The sequence below is a fragment of the Ixodes scapularis genome, unplaced genomic scaffold, assembly GCF_016920785.2.
Source record: "Ixodes scapularis isolate PalLabHiFi unplaced genomic scaffold, ASM1692078v2 PGA_scaffold13__105_contigs__length_92229423, whole genome shotgun sequence".
NCBI classification, from domain to species: Eukaryota; Metazoa; Arthropoda; class Arachnida; order Ixodida; family Ixodidae; genus Ixodes; species Ixodes scapularis.
In genome coordinates, this window is record NW_024609839.1 from 53,662,345 (window position 1) to 53,682,523 (window position 20,179).

A 20,179-nucleotide genomic window follows, 5' to 3' on the forward strand; every position below is an offset into this window, starting at 1 on the left:
CATTGTGAAAATGCCCTTATTTGCTTTGCAGGCCCTTTCAAAGCACGGCGCTCGCTCTTGAAGCTTTTACTATGCGCAAACCTAAAGTCATTTAGGCGCGCGCTTTACGGGCCACAACTTCCGCGTGAAATGTCGAAATTTTGCCACTGCCGTGACGTTTGTGCGTGAAGTCGGGTATATCTGCCCCACTTTCTCAACGGGGGCTGCAGTAAGGAATACAAGCGCGGGCGACTAGACCTGGCATGCCTTGTCGGTGCCATTCAAAGAGTAAAGCCTCCAGATTTTTTAACAATGATCGCGCGAACGTCGACCGGCTGGTCATAGCTTACTATATACCGACAAAGCCTAGCAGATCGCCACGAGAAGCGGCCGCCTAGATGGAAAAGGTGGAGCGGCAGACAACGAATGGGGGGAGAGCCACGTGACTGGCGCCTCACTGCGGCGAGACGCCGAAACACACTTCTCCCGAGCGAAAAGGTGTGTTTCGGGTCCTCCCCGCTGCAAAAGCTGGGCTCTGACGTCCAGGTTCCCCGAGAAATGGCCCTTTGATGCTCTGTACTACCAGATCCTCGCGCTCCAGATCTGCGACCGGGCACTCATAGCTCCGTCGTCGAATCGCCAGGCTTTGGGAGTATAGAGGAGGCTGGGTTGGTCGACCAGCGCTTTATCGTGACGTAAAAGAGCAGGTCAGCGAGAGTACGCGCGTGAGGCAGGAGGCACACGCCTAGTTCCGCTTACTTGTTCTTTCACGACGCAGTAAAGCGCGGTCCTAACCAACGCGCTCGCTCGTGACTCAGAAAGCGCACCGGAAACAGCAAAAACGTCACGAAATACGCAATTTTCGGGTAGCGCACTACTTTCGCGCGCACAAAAACGCGTTGGTTTGGATCGCGCTTAAAGGCCGACGTACAATTGTCGCTTTTCACTTTTGCCCGTCTCCTCCTTTTCTATATCCTCTCCACTCTTTACCTTGCACGAACTTGGCTCCCCTCGCAGCTTAGGAGAGGGGAGCGCTAAGAGGATTATCTTCCTTGCAGAAAACCGTAGTTGTACGTCGGCCGCTGAGGCGCTGATCTACCGATCGGTCGACATTCGCGCGATACTTAAAAAAATCTGGAGGCTGTACATCTCCAAAGCCGGGGAATGTGGGGAAATGCTCTAGCAACTGTGCAAATTAGGGGCTAGCAGTCAATAGAGGAAAGGAATGATAACGGCTTCTACTAGTTTTGATTGCAAGCACCGCAGTGGTGATATCAGACGTTTAATGATTAATTTTGAAGTGAACGCCAGGGGATCCGTGGGCCAACGATTGGCCTTGTTTTCACCGAGGCTGCTATGAAATGAAATAAAGTCGTAGCATTGTGATACAAAAATACAAATTGTGAATTTGTTCACAATCGCAATAGGCACAATAAATTTCGCAATAAAATCGCAAGAAACAAGAAAAAACAAAAAAAAACGAAATCCGGACTATGGTCGGTGACAGGTCAAGAACGAAGTGGAAGCCCCTCCCGTCCCTTTCGACATTAGCAGAGCGATCGCCGAAGAGGAGGCGACCTCCTCTCCAGCGTTCGCTCTGCTAATGTGGAAAGAGGTGGGAAGAGCTTCCACTTCATTCTTGACCTGTCCCCGACTATCGTCAAGAAATTTTTCAGCAAAAGTGAAAAAAAAAAGTGAAAGCTGCTTACAACTCCCTGTAACGCCGAATTAGAGCGCAGCTCTTGAGGAGGAGGAGGGAAGGGCACTGGGGGGGGGGGAGGGGGGGTTAAACTAACCAGGGGGTGGTCACGTGACCCCCAATGCCGATGATGTCATCACTGAGGTCACTGATGACGTCATCATTGACGATCACGATGCGGGTACCGATGACGTCATTAGTGACGTCACTGATGACTTCACCAGTGATGATGACGATGACGATGCGAATGTCGGTGACGTCATCAGTGACGTCGCTGATGACGTCATTAGTGATGATGACGATGACGATGCGGATGTCGGTAACGTCATCAGTGATGATGACGATGACGATGCGGATGCCGGTGACGTCATCAGTGATGATGACGATGACGATGCGGATGCCGGTGACGTCATCAGTGACGATGAGGATGACGATGTGGATGCCGGTGACGACATTAGTGACGTCACTGATGACGTCATCAGTGATGATGACGATGACGATGCAAATGTCGGTAACGTCATCAGTGATGATGACGATGACGATGCGGATGCCGGTGACGTCATCAGTGATGATGACGATGACGATGTGGATGCCGGTGACGTCATCAGTGATGATGACGATGACGATGTGGATGCCGGTGACGTCATCAGTGATGATGACGTCATCAGTAATGATGACGATGACGATGTGGATGCCGGTGACGTCATCAGTGACGATGACGTCATTGGGGGTCACGCGACATCGGCGGGGGTCACGTGACCTCAGGGGAGTCACGTGACTTCGGGGGGTCACGTGACCTCGGGGGGGGTCACGTGCCCCCCACGAGGTCACGTGACCCCGGTGGGGGGCTCGCGCGGTGCATTATGGGACATTTCCCATGATGCACCGGGGTCACGTGACCTCGGGGGGGTCACGTGCCCCCCACGAGGTCACGTGACCCCGGTGGAGGGCTCGCGCGGTGCATTATGGGACATTTCCCATGATGCACCGCGCAGTTACGCCGACGGCGACGCCGACGGCGACGCCGACGCCGCTCAAGCCGGAAACGGGCCCCTAAGAGCTGCGCTCTAAAACACAAAAACAACAGAAACAGCCATTGCGAGTATTGAGGTATTTGACAATTATAAGCATAAAAAGGCAATCGTCCGATCTCACTAAACGCTCGGCGCGTGTGTGACGTCGCCATAACTTTATTTCACAGGAGGCAGGCTGCTATGCACGAGGTGGCTTGTGCAGAAAGACTAAAGTTCCCTCGATGCATTGCGGCAGCGGTGTCAAACTGGCAGGTCAGATCGGTCTTTTGTTATAACTGGTTTAGTTCCCTGTTCTTTTAAATTAAGTGAGCCTATCTTTGTTTTCTTCGCCTTTCTTGTGAACGTGTTGTGTTTATAATTATAATTTTTTTCTAGAAATCCGAGAACTATAATCTGTTTCATTGTTAAGTAAGAGTGCAATGGCAAACTTAAAAACGAGCAATCGCGAACACCAACTAAAAACGCGATGTCGCAGCACTTTCATAGCGCTAGGTTTATAACGAACCGCATGACCTCGCGCTCTTGCCACTGCTTGAGTGTCTCCATTGGCCCGTATACGCCAGCTGCGATCTGAATTAAAATAAAGGGAAGGAAAGAAAAGATCTTATGGTTCTAAGAGCCAAACAAACGAAAGGAATCTCGAACACCCCAGCCAAAAAAGAAGAAAAGAAAAAGAAGAAGACGCCGTGGCTAATTTTGATTATCTGGAGATTTTTTTAATCCCCTTTTTGAATCCCCCTTTTAAAAGCATGGTTTTAGGACAGCGTGCTTGTGGGCAGTTAAAAAAAAAGTCGTAACCCCCTTCTTAATTGGCTTCAGTCTTTTCGAAACGTACTGCCCTGGGCCCTCACAACCGCGATCGCACCATGCCCCAGCTGCGCAGAGACTAAAGGTCCCACAAGGCATCATGGCAGCGGTGGCGTGGTGAAACTTGCTGGTGAGATCGGTCTATTGGGCAGTGATGCGCCTTCACAATCACAGCTCGTGAACGGCGAGCAGCCGTTCCGTCGCCTCCGGACCGCTGCAAGTCACTGCTCAGACGTAAGGGGGGGGGGGGGGGGGGGGGTGTCGTGATGTGGGGAAGGCAGGGTTAGCTTTGCCAAAAGTGCAAGCGTTGTTCCGCCCTGGGATAGGAGGAGGGGAAAAGATGGGACTTAGGTGAGTAGGGGGGGAGGGGGGGGGGAAGGCAAAATAAACCAGCAGCATTCATGTCTCAGTGAGCCAGTTAGCGAGTCCGAGCTGGGCTAGTGGCACTTAGCGGAAGAGCAGGAGGGCGTCATAGTTGCTCTGCTAGACCGGTCTCTCGTAGGAAACCCAGTAGGAGGGACTGTATGATCCGTCTTCTATGCCTGGGACCTTCAGGGAAAACTACGTCTGATGCTGTCATCGGTCGGATGTGTTGTGAGGATAGGGCGGAGAGAAACGTCCTTCGAGCTTCCTCGTGAAGAGGGCAGCCCCAGACTATGTGAACCTCGTCCTCCGTGACCGCACACCGCTGACAGAGCGGAGTGTCTCTGCGTCCAAACCGGTGGAGGAGCTTCCCTGTGTATGCGCTCCCTGTTCTAAGTCGGAAGAGCAGCGTCGCGTCGGACCGTTTTAACCCCTGGGTCAGGCAAGGTGGCCGCTTTGAGCTGCTCCAGGGGGAAATATCCGAGAAGAAAGCCTGGATGGCTTGCTGGTAGCGCTTGGGATTAGGAGGCGCCCTTAGTGTAGGAGAGAGGTCGTGGGCACGTAAGGCTATGCGGTCCACAATCTCGTTTCCGCGGAGGCCCACATGGGATGGGACCCACTGGAGCGAGATGGAGTGTCCATGCTCTTCAAGCTGGCGGACTACCCGTCTCACCTCATTGGCAGTGGGGCATGGACCAGGTTTGCGTATGCGCTGAATTCCTCCACGTGAGTCCGTGAGGACAACGATTTGTTGTGGAGGCAGCGACTTCGTCGCAGTCAGGGCTTCTGCGATCGCCAGCAGCTCGGCGGTCGTGGACGACACCATGTGAGTAGTGCGGGCGCTCCAGTCTTTTTGTAAGTCCGGGATGTGGTAGGCTGCCGTGCTGCTTTGCCGAGACCTGTCCACCGAACCGTCCGTGTATATGTGTAGATGCCGAGGGTACCTTGCTGCTAGCTGTTCTTGTGCAGCTGCTTTGAGAACCAGAGGGGGCGTGTTGGCCTTCTTGCGGACGCCGGGTAGGAGTTCGGCTAACTGCAGGCCTGCCTCCCAAGGGGGTGTCCTGCCGTGCGGGTTGATTATCTGGGGGGGTTCCCATCCAAGTGCGGCAAGGGTCTTGGTGGCGAGGCTGAGTTTGGATTGAGTTCGGGTCCTGAGCCTCTTGATCAGGGACTGGCCAGGATGAGTCTCCCCTAGACGAATGACTTGCAGCAAAAGGCGTTGGGAGGCTTGGAGGTGCAAAGGAAGCGACCGGGCCTCCTCATACACCCTCTCGTTTTTGGCGCTTCTGGGAACGCCTAGCGATGTTCGCAGGCCCGCACGGTGTAGCCGTTCGAGTTTGTCGGCCTGACTGGGGAGGAGGTCCATGTATGGTAAGCTATACATGAGTCGGCTCACCACCAAAGAAGAATGAAGGGTCAGCATGGATCGGGGAGAGTTGCCCCAGTTCTGCCCTCCGACCCGGCGCACAGCGTTCCGGGAAGAGATGGTGGAAGCCGTGACGGCCTTTATCTGGTCGTGCCACTTGCAGCGGTTCTGAAGAGTAATGCCGAGGAAGCGGTGCTTTGATACGAGGCGCAGGGGCTGCGAGTCCAGTTGGAGCTTGACCTCCCGCAACCGGCGGTTCCTTCCTGGGAAGACCATGGCTGCTGCCTTGTGACCGGAAATTGAAAGACCTTGGTTCTCGAGGAAGGCCTGGATCTTGTTTATGGCGGATTGCATTATGGCCCTCAAGGTTGGGTGTCGGAAGCCAGAGACCCAGATGCATAAGTCGTCCGCGTACATAGAGATGCCAATCGGGATCCTTGAGTTGGGAAGAGCGGCTGGGAGGCCCGCAATGGCGATGTTAAAGAGTAGAGGCGACAGGACGCTGCCCTGGGGTAGACCGCGTTGCACCGGTCTTGACTGGCTGAGTGTGTTGCTCAGTTTGACTTGGATTGATCTGTCCGAAAGAAAACCCTCGAGGAAGCCCTGAACTCTTCCCGTGATACCCCAAGAGGTTAGTTGGGCCAGGACTGATGCCGGTTCCACATTGTCGAATGCAGCCTGAATATCGAAGAATGCCGCCACGGTAGACTTACGGCTAGCTGCTGCATGCTGCACTGCACTGACAATGTCCAGGATACTGTCTTGTGCGGAGAGACGGGACCTGAACCCAGTTATATTTGACGGGAGTAGGTTGTGTTCCTCCAGCCACCAGATCAAGCGGGCGTGTACCAGCCGCTCGAAGAGCTTTGCAACGCATGAGGTGAGGGACACCGGCCGGTAGGACGATAAGTCTCCTGCTGGTTTGCCACTCTTGAGTACAGGGACCACCCATGCCAGTCGCCAAACCGCTGGAGATTCTGATGAGGCCCAGATATCATTGAATGACGAAAGAAGTTCCTGTAAACGTGAATCTGGCAGGTTCTGTAACATTTGCGTCGTGACCCCGTCTGGTCCCGGTGCCCCTCGTCTCTTGGAGGCTCTCAGTGCGGATCTCAGTTCGGATTCCGTAAAAGGGGCATCCATGCAGAAAGGTGCTTTATCCGCATGGCAGCGCGGCTTTGGCTGGGAAACGGCCGCGGCATAGAGAGTAGCAAAGTCTTCGGCCAGGGCCGCTTGTAGCTTTCCCGTGCATAGGGCCAGAGAAGCGAATGGGAGGCTGTACATTCTTTTCCCGGACAGACTGTCCATAAGCCTCCAGATACGCCGGGCTGGTGTGGTTGCATCCACCGAAGAGCAGATGAAATCCCACTGCCGCTTGAAGCATTTTTTGGCATAGCGTCGTAGGGCAGCGTCAATCCTGTTAAAGAGGGTCTTAAAGGTCACGCCACCCTTACGTTGCAGAAGTCTCTGGGCCCTCCGTCTTGCTGCACACAGGTTTAGAAGGGTCAGGTCGGGTGCAGGGAAGGATGTAGGTACGGATGCCTTGATTGTGGCTTCTTTCGCCGCGTCGCTGATGGCCTCCAGGAGGGGACGTGTAGATCGCCCTAGGTTGTCTCGGAACCGGTCCCAGTGAATGACGGAGATCTCGTGGACCCCAGGACGTTGTAGGCCTATGATGTCGATGAAGACTGGGAAGTGATCACTACCCATGGTGTCGGCTGCAACCCGCCAAGACAGTGGGATCTCCGGTGAATGGGCTGTGACGTCGATGGCACTGAAAGTGCAGGGTGGCCGGAAAAATGTCGGGGAGCCGTCGTTGGCCACAACAAGGTTGTGTTCTCCAAACTGTTCTGCCAGCATCCTGCCCCTTGCATCTTCTCTGGTGTCACCCCATAGAGCATGATGAGCATTCCAGTCCCCACAGATCACAACCGGATCGGTGATCCTGGTGCGCAGGGAATCCACCAAGCCGGCGACCTCCACAGCGCCCCCTCCTGGGCGGACATAAATTGAGATAATAGTGAGGCGCCGCCCGGCGATCTCAGCACGCACCGCAACGAGGTCCCGGTTAACAGTGCAGAGGTCAAAGACATCCACGACATGGTGAGGGATAGCTTTTTGGATATAAATTGCAGCGCTGCCGTTTGGAAAGCTTGGTATGGACGGGTTTTTATAAGCAAAATACCCAGGGATGCTGCGATTTCCTGGGAGACCAGCTTCGCAAAGAGCTAAAATGGGTATCTTCCATTGTTGAAGGTAGAGGGACAACTCTGCCAGTCTGGTCAGCAGACCTGTACAGTTCCACTGTAGAGCCACAGGGGTCTGTCGTCGCCCTCTAGCAGGGGACTGATGCACTGAGGGAGGCATCAGCGGGGCTAAGGGTACCGCTGTCAGTCGAGCTTCAGAGCAGCGCCCCTATGATGCCCTCGAGCGCTAGGACGGCTTCCAGGAACTTACGGAACGAGGATGTTGGCAGGATGTGGATTAGGTCACGCACGGCGCCAAAGATCATGGTTACAATGGACTTGAAGGGATGCGGCGAGAAGGGGGCGGCGGCTTCGGTGTGGCCTGAAGATGGCGGCACAGGTGCGCCTTGTCGAGAAGCTCGGGTGTCGCGGCCTTTGGATGGTTTCGAGCTTTTGACAGTTTCTGCCCAGGTCTGTTTTACCGTGGTGCTGGAGGCTGAGAGGCTGGTGCCGGGAGTGGCATCGGTTTCTTGGCAGGTAGGGGATGATACCGCCGGTGCATGAGTGTCGGTCGGGGAAGGACGCGCGTCTTGGGGTACATTCTTGTCTGAGGGGGTGCTACCCTGCTCACTGCGTGAATTCTTGTCTGACTTGGCTGACGAGGAGTTGCGGAGTGCTTCGCGAGCATCCCGGAACGTAGCGTTGTTTTCTGAGCGGTAACGCGAGATGGCGACCTCTCGACGTCGGGTTGGGCAGGACGAGGACGTGGCCTCATGGCTCTGACGACAGTTAATGCACTTTGGTTCGGGTGATTCGCACCCGCCGTCGTGTGAGGCGCCGCATCGTGCGCATGCCTGGGGACGTTTGCAGACCGCGGATATATGGCCGTAACGGAGGCACCGCCGACACTGCAGGGCTTTTACCTTGAAAGGCAGGACCGGAGTTCGAACTAGTCCGTAGAGGAGGGAGTCGGGCCGCGTCTTCCCGAGGAAGACGATCTTCACGAGTTTAGACTTCTCCCCAAGTCGCCGCACGTCCCAGATCTTGACTGGAGCCCGTATCTGGTTCCGGATGTCAGCGTCGGAAAGGCCGAGTTCCACGTCCCTGATAAGCCCGATGCAGGTGTTCGGGGGACTGGGGAGGAATGCTCGGACAGGAGTGGTGCAGAGTACCTTGAGGTCCAGGAGTACTCCCTTGAGCTTGGGTGTCCGTGCTTCGACCGCAATTAAGTTCCTTGCCTTGTTGACGCGGACTTCTTTGACGGCACCTGGCGCAGCACATTCGACGTATTCTGTAAGCTTGGATGGACTGAGCGACGCAACCGAGTCGGAGTTGGTGGGGGCGAACAAGACGGTGAACCCCTCTTCAAGTAGCCTGTGGCTAGTAGTCCCGGACGTGCCCGAGCCGCCACTTTTCCGTCGGCGCTTTTTGCCTCGCGATTCGGTCCAGTCTTGGGACGCTTCAGAGTCGTCCATATCGGAGATGCCTTCCTTGAAGGTAGAGTCGTCCTCCGAAGATTCGGCTACCTCATGAGCTTGTCGGGGAGACGGACGAGTCCCCGACGGCACGTGCTCCGGCTCCAGGTGGTAGGTGGGCCTGTCAACTTGGGATGAAGGTTGGCCAGCAGACATTCCGTCGTCGGCAAGGGGCTGAGATTGGCTCTGCACGAGCCCCCCGCGACGCTTGCTTGCGGTAGACCGGGCGATGTTCGGCGTCTCCCAGAAGGCCCCAGAAAAAAAGGCTGAAGTTCAACGCTCGTACCGGCGAGGTTTTCGGCGTTAGATGTGACAGCAGGAACAACACAGCGTGCTTCGAGACGACAGCGGACGCAGCTCAGCGGCAACCGTCCACTTCGGACGCCGAAGAAAGAATCCCACCCTCCTAGCACGCCGCAGACACTCCCTTTTATGCCTCTGCTCAGACGTGGTTAATTTGATACGCTTAAGAGGCCACGACCTCGGGGAGCGTACTTACCAGTTTTGACCAGACCAGGCGATGGCATCCCTAAAATCTTTGAGCCTGTAGCAGGTGGAGGGCGTCGCTCGCACGCCGCCATACGCTGTCGTGCAAAGACACGTAAAGTCCCTATCAAGACACTTAAAAAAACAAAAAACAAACAAACAGGGTGTTCGCAGCGACGTGTCCGGTAGGCAGTGTCGGCAACATAATCTAATAATCCTTATCTTCTCTGTCTCATTCTTGTTTCCGCCGCTGGCAAAGAACGCTATCTTTGCTCCGCTGGAGCCTATGCTTCGTAACGCACGTTGCACGCTCGACAGCCGGAAGAATAATGAGAGCCTCCCATACTTTTATTTTATTTTTAAATATTATCGACTGTGATATGCCACCGAGGTGGATGTGAAACAATTCACAAACTATAGTCGCACCATACCGACAAGCCATAGTGCGATTGCTAAAATTATTTCTGCGATTTATAAAGCAATACAAACAGTTGATTTTGGCGAACGTGGCGGAATCGCAAATTTCGGAATCCTTTTCATGGCGGCCATTTTATTTTAACTGCTCGCATGCACACTGGTTACGTCTACATGAACGCGATCGTAGCCCAGGGGATCAAACAGAAACCAGACTCACGCATCCTCTCTTCCTACTTCCTCCTTTTCTACTCATCAACTACCGATCGAAACAACCAAATCTCCATTTGATACCACTACCCTCGCACCCATCTAAACTCAGCCCATGGAACCCAGCCACTAACGTAGAGATGAACGCGCGCCAAATCATCTCTGGTCCACCCGCAGCCTCGCGCTTGCTGCTCGGACATCTCTGGCTCGCCCACTGCGGGATTCCTGGCAAACATTTGACGCAGTTTTTGGCCAGACTATCGCGTTTCTTTTCCTTGCGCCGCCAACTCTGTATTGAAGAAAAAGCGGTCACGTGCACCGAACTGAATCTAATCTTCATGAGGGAAAGCGACCTTGCGGTCGCCGAGTCTCGGGCGAAGCATGTTTCTCGCTATGCGTTTGCGAAAAATGCACCGTATACACTTAAATCGAACGAACTGGAGGGTTTCTTGGCCATTGAATATTATATGTAGCCAATGGGGTACAGTATAATCGCGTTGTTTTATAACGCGAGCGATGTTTTAAACACTGATCTCTACTATAAGGGACTGGATGCCGCATTGAGCACACCTGTTTGAGGCCATTGGAAGTAAGCGGCCTGTACCGAAAGTGAGAACTTGACAGGCTTTTCAACTCTACCGAGTACTGGTTTGAACAGCGTTCAGGGCGCTGGGCTTTTTCTTGTCATCCCCGAAAGAGCTGCTTGTTGCGGAGTAACAGTGCATGCATGCGGACCCGAGAAGTCTCTTGGGAAGCCATTCGATGTGAAAATTTTGATATTCTATATTATCACGTGTGCGTTTGTCCTACGTTCAAATGCCTCATTCTCGGGATTTAATCCAGAACGGGAGTATTAAAACCCAATCAAAGACTCAAAAAAGCATGTACCAAAATATCGACTGAATGCACTAGGAAGCCCAGCGCACGCCCGACTTCCGGGACAAGCATCGAACTTCCGGTGGCTTCAGTTGTACCAGGCACGGAGAGCAGCTAAGCGCCATCCAGCCCCCTATAGTAGAGATCAGTGGTTTTAAAACACATTTCCAAAGGTCTGGGAAGCAGACGACACAGAGGACAATAGGGTTGCCCGTGTCTGCGGCGCTCGCGGAGTGATACGCGACCGGCACATCCGGGCACTTTGTACCAGACAACAACGCGTAGCTATACGGCTTTCAAAGGGACGACGTTTTTGTCGGCTTCTGTGTTCTACCGACGGCAGAGAGAAAAACAGGAGACAAATGACGAGAGGACAGTGCACGCTCGGCTTGTCGCCGCACTATATCTTTTCTGCTCTGCACGCCGCAGCATGCCGCCTCACAGCCACGCCATCCGCGCTTCCGGAACTCCTGAAGAAGCAACGGTCGCTTCCCGCAGTGCGGCCTTGTAGCCAACATGGCTACCCTGCGAACACCATTGCGATGCTCTGCTCCGCAAGCGGATCATACGCAGTTACTCTATTTCTGTCCCTCACGTGGCGTTCCAAGCGGCTATTTTTGAACACGATTCAAACTCTGTGTTTGACATAAAAAAAAAAAAAAAATGCAACTCGCCATACGTGAATGGGAAAGGTTAGAGGTTGAACATTAAGCTTCATATCTAGTCTATTGAGGTTAAAGCTTGGGCAAATGCAATATCGAAAGGTGGTTCGTAATTTATTGTATCGTACGTTTTCTTAATTCACGCGATGGAGTTTTTATAGCCAGAGAAAATAATGCAAAATTCGAAACTTTATTTTTATTTTCAAATAGACACCCTCTCTCAAAATAACTGCTATTCTTTTGTTTATTCATCACATCCTACAAACAACTGAAATCACCTATCGTAAACGTTGGAACATGATAAATCGAAAAAAAAAGGACAATTTTTGGGATAGTGGTCAACTAAAAGCTATATACTAAACTAACTACTAATAATTAACGTAATATTACGACATGAAAGTATGGCTAAGTGGCTAATTTTGGAGCTTATACAGGACGTACGAGAACCTTCGTTCTTTGTCTGTCCGTTCCTGCGTGCGTGTGTGTGTGTGCGCGCGCGCTCTAATTTAGCGTACGACGACTTGGGCGTCGAACTCTCTTCGGAGCGGTAATGGCCGGGTCATGCTGGAAGAATTCTCCCGAACCAACCTTAATGAATCGGGCTGGGAAACACCTGAGTTTCTTTTTTACTTTTTTTACTTGATTGCGGCCTGGCGTTTAGGAATATATATATATATATTCAGTTCGAGCTCTGGGGACGAAGGCACCAACTGCATTAGAATCGCGATTTGGGTGGGGCTTCGGAGGCGGTGCGATGCATTACAAAACTATTACGTGCCGACGAGTAATAAGGCACAGTTATGGCGCTCATACTTTTGGTGAATCTGAAATGATAGTGAATGGTCAGTTAGGACGCTCGCGGCGTCCGAAAAAAAAAGAAAAAAAAAAAACGGTCGTCATGCCTTGTTTGCCTACGCTTAAGACAGTCGTTACGTTTTTGTGTTACTCGTGTTTTTTCTCACATGTAGTATCAAACATATCAGCTTAAATTTAGTTTATTTATTTACGACTAAAAGTACCATAAAAAGGCTAGAGGCTGCGACGTACAATTGTTTTGGCTTACAAAGTTTGTTTTATACGTCTTCGTTAAGAAAAAGTGACACACGAAGTAAAAATAAATTAAAGATCAAGAACACTTTTATTGAACCATCGGCATGCGCAGTACAGTTTTGGATTTATTTTAGGAATTTTAGACTCGACATTCGTAATATCACACTTACTTCCGAGTAACTTGAAGGTCACATGGAAACTAAGGTTTAATTCCAGCCATTTTTTCAGGACGAGAAAACACCGAAACCGGGTACTTTAACAAACTCACACACAAGTACACTCGCAAAAACACACCATACATATTATATTTCAATTTATAATTATTTATTAATAATTTTACGGACCAACGTACTACATTTCTGCCAACAATCTAATGCGCTCAAATAGCTACTTCTATTTACATTCACAAAATAGAAATGTATAGAGACGTTGCAATTTTTCTTGGTCCTGTGGCTCAGAGATTTTTAGTAGAAACACCTACAAAATATGTAATGGCATTTTGTAAGAACATTTGTCGATGTAAATGCACGTGCAATATCCCTTCATCGTGGCGTATATCACAGACCTTCTATTACTCATTTCGTAATGCACAAAACTGTTTGCGCATTAAAATCATTGCGGTAGGAAAACAAAACAGATAAGGACAATAAAAGTAATCAAGTGCATTTGAGAAGCCTTATTTACATTCCGCATCTCGCTTCGCAGTGGGTGGGGTAAGTTACAAGGGTAGAACGAAATTACAACACGATCGTTTTCAATTCGTATCAAAGAGGTCATCACTTGCTGCCTTGTGAACAGAAATAAAAAAAAAAAAAAACTATATATTCAGAAAGCGATCACGTGCATCCAGGTTTTACCAGAATAACTTACTAAGCTTTTGCCACCGTGTACCCTGGAAACCGTGCCAGTTAATAAGCTATATCGTGAGTTTTATTCAGGTAACCGTGTCCCCAAACCGTCCCTGAACCGGCTGTGTATCATGCAACGTTTTAAACACTAAGTTTACCACTTTTGACTTTTTTTTTTTACTCAACCCTGTTGTTTAAAAAAACACGCAATTTAAGCGTGTATTTGAATTTACGTGCGAGTATGAATTCAGGCAAATCTGAGAATTTAGGCAGGTGTACACATTTTATTGTGTGTATTTCTCCAATTGTGTATACATCGTAGTGTGGTGCTTTACCGAAAATGCCTTCGAGCTGTTGGTCAGCACGAGAGAAAGTAAACATTCAATTGAATTGAAAAAAAAAATAGTGCGTGTACCCGACCGTCGACGAGCTCCAGGTAGTTGGCACACAATATGGTACCCTGAGGCCGTCCATAAAATACTTGTCACGCGACTAATTACAAAGAGAGACTATTTTCTTCGGAACACCCGCGTAGGCAAAAAAGAAAGTGCCTAGAGCCACCGACAGCCTACGGAACGCGAGGCGCGGCGAGTTGGTAATCTTATGCGAAGCGCAAGTCGTCTGCTTGTTGCGCAGGGGTTGCTGTGACGTCAGAACGACGCCGAGCTCTGATTGGCTTTGATTAAAAGGATAGTGGGTAGACCCCAATGCTCTAATGCTTTGAGGTCTACCCAGTATTTGTTTCAATCAACCATTAAGAGCTCGGCGTTCTGACATCCTCGCAAACCCAGTGCAAGAAGCCGACGAGCTTGCGCTCCGCATAGTGCCGCTCAACGAGAATGAGACATCGCGCGATGAGATTGCCGAAGGACGATTCACGAAGCTAAAGTCTACTTCAAGTCCGGCCTTAGTCGACGCTCCAATATAACGGAGACAACCAAGCAGTAAAAAGTGCATCGTCATGACGCTCATGGTCTTTGTGCGTTTGTTGTACTAACCACACTGATCACGTAAACTAATCGCGCCGTAAATAATCCCGAGTTTTTTTCTTTTATGGGCGTGATTGGTTTAGCCGGTGACAGCAAATCCATAAAGTCCACAGGTGCCGTGACGATGCAGTTTTGGAGCTGCTTGAATGGCTGCATCGGGTCGAAGCAACAAAAGAACGAAGACGTATAGAAGCGTGAAGACTAAGCTCTCAGTGGATGTGGTTGAACCTTTTCAATCGGGCGGCGCCTTGCGCCACCTATAGTAAAATACTACCACATTAGCGCCAACGATCGGGTAGCCCTGGAACTGCGTATAAGTATAGACCATAGAAGGATATGCACTTGGGCTAGTTAATGATCCATGTTTGTGAGGGTAAAAGCACTAATAACAACGGACAAGCAAAAGACCGTTGTTTTTAGCGCTTTTACCCTCACAAACTATAGACCAACCCAACTCACTGACGCTATGCCACTGCGGTGGCGCTGCTGTTGGTACTGCGCATGCGCAAATGCTTCACTCCTCTCGAATTCGGTTTGTGCGCACGCGCAGTGCCCACACCTGGTGTGGGCAAAGCGGGCTTGTTCGTAAACACTGTGTTGGTGTATGCTTTGTTTCAGCTTAAGTCAGCCGATGCAGCCGACGCTAACGAGCTATGGGGATCAATCACGTGGTGTCGAAAGCGGAGGCCTTTCCTGTATACGATTAGTTCATGAACGATACAATTCACGTACATAAACACGAAGAACACGATGACGGTGCGCTTTTGACGCGGTCTGATTGGTATAACCAGCTCGTAGTGTCGGCTGCGTCTGGACTTAAGTTGAAACAAAATATATAGACTTAAGGCTTGCAGTATCTGCCAAGATCAGATCTACGCGCTATTTATGAGAAATGGTTGCTTGTAACATGCATTGTCAGAAGGATCTCGTCATTACCGGTTTGAGTTGAGCTAGTTGGTACATTGTCACTGATGGTGGGAAAACAGCTTGAACACTGAACGATTACACAGACACAAACAAGACACTGACACAGCTTTACGTATGTGTCTTGTCCTGTGTCTGTGTAGCCGTTTAGTGATCAACCTGTTTCCCCAGCATCAGTAACTCAGGTCCACAATAAAAAATTATATCAGGTCCACAATACCTCAGGTCCACAATAAAAAAATAAACAAATGAAGTGTGTGTGTTTTTTTTGTTTTTTTTTTCGGGGCTAAGGGAAATGGTAAAAACCAGGGGAGGTGTGCACCTCCAGTCAAATACATGCAAGTCGCAATATGAAAAAAAAAATCGAAAGTGTTTTAGGGCAACCTGATGGGTGGCGACAGTGTATCGATGTGGTCTCTCTTTGTCAACGGTTATTAGAAAACGCAACCTAGTTGTGCACACTTTAACGCAAATGTGTAAACCACCCTCGAGGGGCACCGTAACTACAGCGGCATTAACGAACACACAAACACAAAAAGAAACGATCGTCGGTGTATTAAAAAAAAAAAAAAAATGTGGAGAGTCTCCTTTTCCGCAAAGCACTTGGCAGAGCCGATCGGCGAAGTCTACGAAGAGAGCTTTGCCAATGACTGGGCGGATAATAGAGTGTTTTAGTTGCTCGTTCAGTCACATCCCCCTGTATAAGCTATCCGTATAATCCAGATCTACGACCTTCGCCACGCGCATTGTAGCGGAGACGCGATTTGAAGTTTTAGTAGAAAGTTCGCTATTCCGACGTGTGTGTTTAGGGTCCTATTTCTGCCCATGTATAAAAAGTGGTCCCGGGTGGCAACAAATGATGTCACAAGAGCCGGAGTGTCGTGCTGTCGTATGATCGCGATCCTGGCGGTTGTTCGTAGAAATGCCGGCGAAAAGCACGATTGAACGTGAGTGTCGCTGTGGTCGGAGCGTCACAACTCCCGGTTGCCGAAGCTTCCGTGTACTGTCCAGCTGAAGAGCGACCCGCAGCAGAGCAGGCGCCTGCAATATCCACCACCGCTGTTGTCTCGCCGCCAGGATCGCGGACGGCGGTAGCGTGACACTCCTTTCACGTCATCAGACGAAAATCGAGGGACCACTTTTCGGGGAATCGGTAAACGAGCACACCGTTCGGAGACGGGTTCCAGGCACCATACCGCTATATATTGTATAGGTTACGAGAGCTAATTCAGCACCACAGGGCATTTTTTCCGACTCATTTGTTATCGAGTAAAGTGTTCAGCTTTGCTTTTTATATAAGTGAATGATTGTGTTGTAATTTAATACAACTGACGGAAGAGCTGACCAAGCTGATCTGATTTGAGTCAGTCACCGAGCCTTGAAGGCTAGGTGCTTGACGACGTCAAACGCGGTCTCATTGTTTAAACATCAAAATTAATACGTACCAGCTCGCCTGCAAGTTGACCATTTTCTTAGCAAACAAAGCCTTTGTGTTCTGTCGTTGTGATGTGGCCTTTTTTGTCTTTCTCACTTTTCACAAAATCCGTCTGCTCGCTCGCTTCTTTGGTTGGTTCTGGCCCACGGCAAAAGCCGTCAAATAAGAGAGCACTGCAGTAATGTTTTTTTTTTTTTTTTTCTCGCGTGGTTGTATATCGCAAGTTCTTGACGAGTCACTACCTGTCGCCGTCCTGGAGTGAATTGGTCGCGTCTACTCCTCGCAGCAGTCAGATATCATACGCCCCTGAGAAGCGCAACGACGAAGCGGGCGCATGCGGCGTGGTGGACATCTAGAATGGTGTCCCTGTCACTGGCTCTTCCTAATCTCGCAAAAGACTCGCTCCCGTGAGATCCACGCTAGCACACCGTGCGGCGCGTTTGACGTTTCTCGGAATCTTCGTAAAACAGCGCGGTTCCGCCACAGCTTCCGCCGCTCCGCTAGTTCTCTGCCATGTTAGCAGCGCGCATGCGCAGTATGGCGCATCCCTAGCGTATAGGGTAGCGAGAGTGCCAAAACGATCTACATAAGCTCTCTAATTTGTTTAGACCTACACAAGGAGACCGCGCAATGGCAATGAACATGACGAATCACCTTGCGGATTGTGGTTTAAGTACGAGTCCAAGTGCTTTGCGGGAGAGTAGTCACCTCCAGGTTTGACGAAGATGGTCCCTAAGCGTTTTCTTGTACGCCCCAGCCTTCGGGACGGTCCCTTCCGAAGCTGAACCAGTAGAAGAGGTTGATGAGGATGAAGCAGAACGGGAAGAGGACGCGGGACACCCTGTCGATCTGCGAGACGCTGTTGACGATGGCGCCCCTGTCGGCGCGCAGCCTCATCTCGTTGCGGAAGCGCTCGTTGCCCACCATGCAGTAGAGGAACTGGGCGCAGCAGTGGTAGTGCTTCCGCCTCCGACGCGCCCGGTGGTGCAGTTCCTGATGGCTCCTGGACGGGACGTACTCCAGGTAGCGGGCAGGGACAGGAGACTCCGACACCACAGACTCGCAGTCCTGCGGTCACGGAAAGGTTTTTACAGATGTAGGCCGAGGGATACAAGATTTAAAGTTTGTTCCGAGGGCCTTTCAAGTCTATGTGAAACAGGGGACTGTAAGCTAAGTGCCGACACATTGGTATCCGGTCAGCGACAAAACTAGAAGAGTCGTTGTTTTTGTCCGAATTTCAGCGACGCCACAGCGATTATCACAACATTTTTTCTCTGTCAAAACCATGACACCCGCTTCTTTTTCTCTTTTCTGAGACAGTCTTTCAAGGTGGCCACGAAAGCAGCAAGTGCAGTTGCATTTGACAAACGCATAGACAAGCGATTGGTTCAGCATTCTCGATGACCACGACGGCATAAACTACGCAACAAAAAACAACAGGCTTTGTCCTCTGTTGTTCGGCAGCGTTTTCAGGAGGTCGGCTCGCACGATTGTTCCCGAGGGCGCAGTCGGTCAACCAACAAATAGCCCCACGTGGAAAGAACGCGAACAAGAGCTCCGGCCCCGAGCAACTCCGCGCTGTCTCCTTTCCTATCTGCATGTGTGATTGGAGTCCGACGGAGCGTATCCCCCCACCGCCCTGTTTTCGAGTCTATCAACCGATGTTTCCGCCCCTTCGCTTACCGCAGGATCCTGGCTCGATGAGAGAGACCACGGGACTACGTTCCATTCACCCTCAAGCTGACAGTGCGATAGAAACTACGAGTTTGCCGGACCAGTCACCCGTCACCCCTTCATCACCTGACTCCGCTCTCTGCGCGTGGGTGTGGGCGTGAGCGTGATCGCGTGGCGAAAGATAGGCAGGTCCAACGAGCAGGTAGCTTCCACCCCACTGTTAGCTTAGCGGTGAACGGAGTATAAAGGCAACAACTCTTCTCAACATGGCATCTCGTTCGCTTCTGTTTTTAGCGTGCCTTTGGTTTTTGTTTGCTAGCGATTTCCTACGTTTTCTACAGCTGCCCAAGTCCGGGTTTCTGCTCGCTCGAGCCCAGCTGTTTGTTCGCGGCAGAGGAGCGAGGAACGAAGGGACCGCTTGTTCGTTCCGGACTGACGCTCTCGCGCCCGTGGCTGGTGCGGATATGTATTCATTTATATTCTTTGGGGGGGGGGGGGGGAGGGAGGGGAGGGGAGGTTGTAGAGTTTTTTTGTCTGTTTGTTTCGGGCGGTTCATGAATAACTGACAAGGGGCCGGCGACCGGAAGAAAGTTGCGGTCCACTTCGGTTGTCAGCTTGTTTACGTGCCCCGCGCGTGAGACGGTCACGCAGCTATTACATCATACAAAGTTCTGTCTGCAAACACTAGGGAGTTTCAGGGCAGCCTTTCTGCACGTTCGATACGGTGCGATGGGCCCTCCAGCACAAACCGAGCATGTGCAGGAGTCCTGCACATGCATGTAAGTTTGTACCGGACTGCGCATCGAATCGTATCGGATGTGCAAACAACGGTTCCCTAAAACTCCCTAGTGCCTGGGGCGTGTTCCTTCCCGTATCGGTGCTCCGCTGCGTGGGACCCGGGCCTTTTTTTTTTTCTGTTCACTCACACGCTTTTCTTATTGTTTAAAGGGGTGGACTGCTGGGCTGGTTGGTGTGTGAACGACTATATTCAAAAAACAAATAAACAAAAACAGCGCAAAAGGACGGTACGAAAGAAGAAGGAGCACATAGGACCGACGATAACTAACAACCGAATGCTTATTGGAAATTCCACACGCGCGCAGTGTCTCGCACGTGCATGTGCGAGTCTAATCACATGTCGTCTGGGGTCATACACGAAGTAAAATCGGCACGAGACAAATCCGAACGTTGGCTCATGCAAACCGGCTGCGTCACACGTTGAGATGTAATCGGGTGGGTGATCGAACGTGTATAAGAAATATGATTAATCACTGTTAATGAATTGCAAAACCCTGCTCGTCATATACGCGGACGCGGCACTGACACAGGCAAGTATAAAAATTCGCTTCCAACAACTATTTCTACAATTTTCCTCTGCTGCGTCCTGCCACTTGGGTGTTGTCCAATAAGGGGGAACAACCACAATCCTTGCAGTGTATAGGTAGGTGAGACCCATAGCCGTTGTTGAGCGAAGCCGCGTGCGCTCGCAGTCTGTCGTTTAAAGGCCGGTCTGGCGTACATAAACTCGACCATAGTTCAGAGGAATGCGGTACACAAATTCAGTGGCGCAGGGCACAAAGTGCCTGGAGTACTTCTTGACGCATTTCTGTTTTAGGGGCGAAGCTCCTTAGGGTCTAGCCTTGTCCGTCCGGTGTCCGTACTCACATCGATTGCCATGCCATCTGTCTTCTTCAAAAAAGAA

The 20,179-nt window shown here is 51.0% G+C and overlaps 3 protein-coding genes across 3 annotated transcripts in view; all 3 read right to left on the minus strand.

The window, feature by feature from the left end:
• Window positions 1–4,002: 4,002 nt before the first annotated feature.
• LOC120837102 lies at window positions 4,003–7,108 on the minus strand. The gene is made up of 3 exons (XM_040499451.1): window positions 6,703–7,108; window positions 4,556–6,009; window positions 4,003–4,068 (listed from the first exon to the last, which is right to left on the minus strand). Exons 1-3 carry the CDS (start codon window positions 7,106–7,108, stop codon window positions 4,003–4,005), a joined length of 1,926 nt encoding a protein of 641 aa, XP_040355385.1.
• A 242-nt stretch (window positions 7,109–7,350) lies between these two features.
• Window positions 7,351–9,065, minus strand: LOC115329241. The gene has a single exon (XM_040206289.1). The coding sequence runs from the start codon at window positions 9,063–9,065 to the stop codon at window positions 7,650–7,652; it is 1,416 nt and encodes a 471-aa protein (XP_040062223.1). The 3' UTR covers window positions 7,351–7,649.
• Window positions 9,066–17,475: 8,410 nt separating this feature from the next.
• LOC8035841 (gamma-aminobutyric acid receptor alpha-like) overlaps window positions 17,476–20,179 on the minus strand; it is a 94,148-nt gene continuing 91,444 nt past the window's right edge. Inside the window, exon 10 of the mRNA XM_040206285.1 lies at window positions 17,476–17,871. Coding sequence (XP_040062219.1) covers window positions 17,536–17,871 — 336 coding nt within the window. The 3' untranslated portion in view covers window positions 17,476–17,535. The remainder of the gene's footprint in view (window positions 17,872–20,179) is intronic.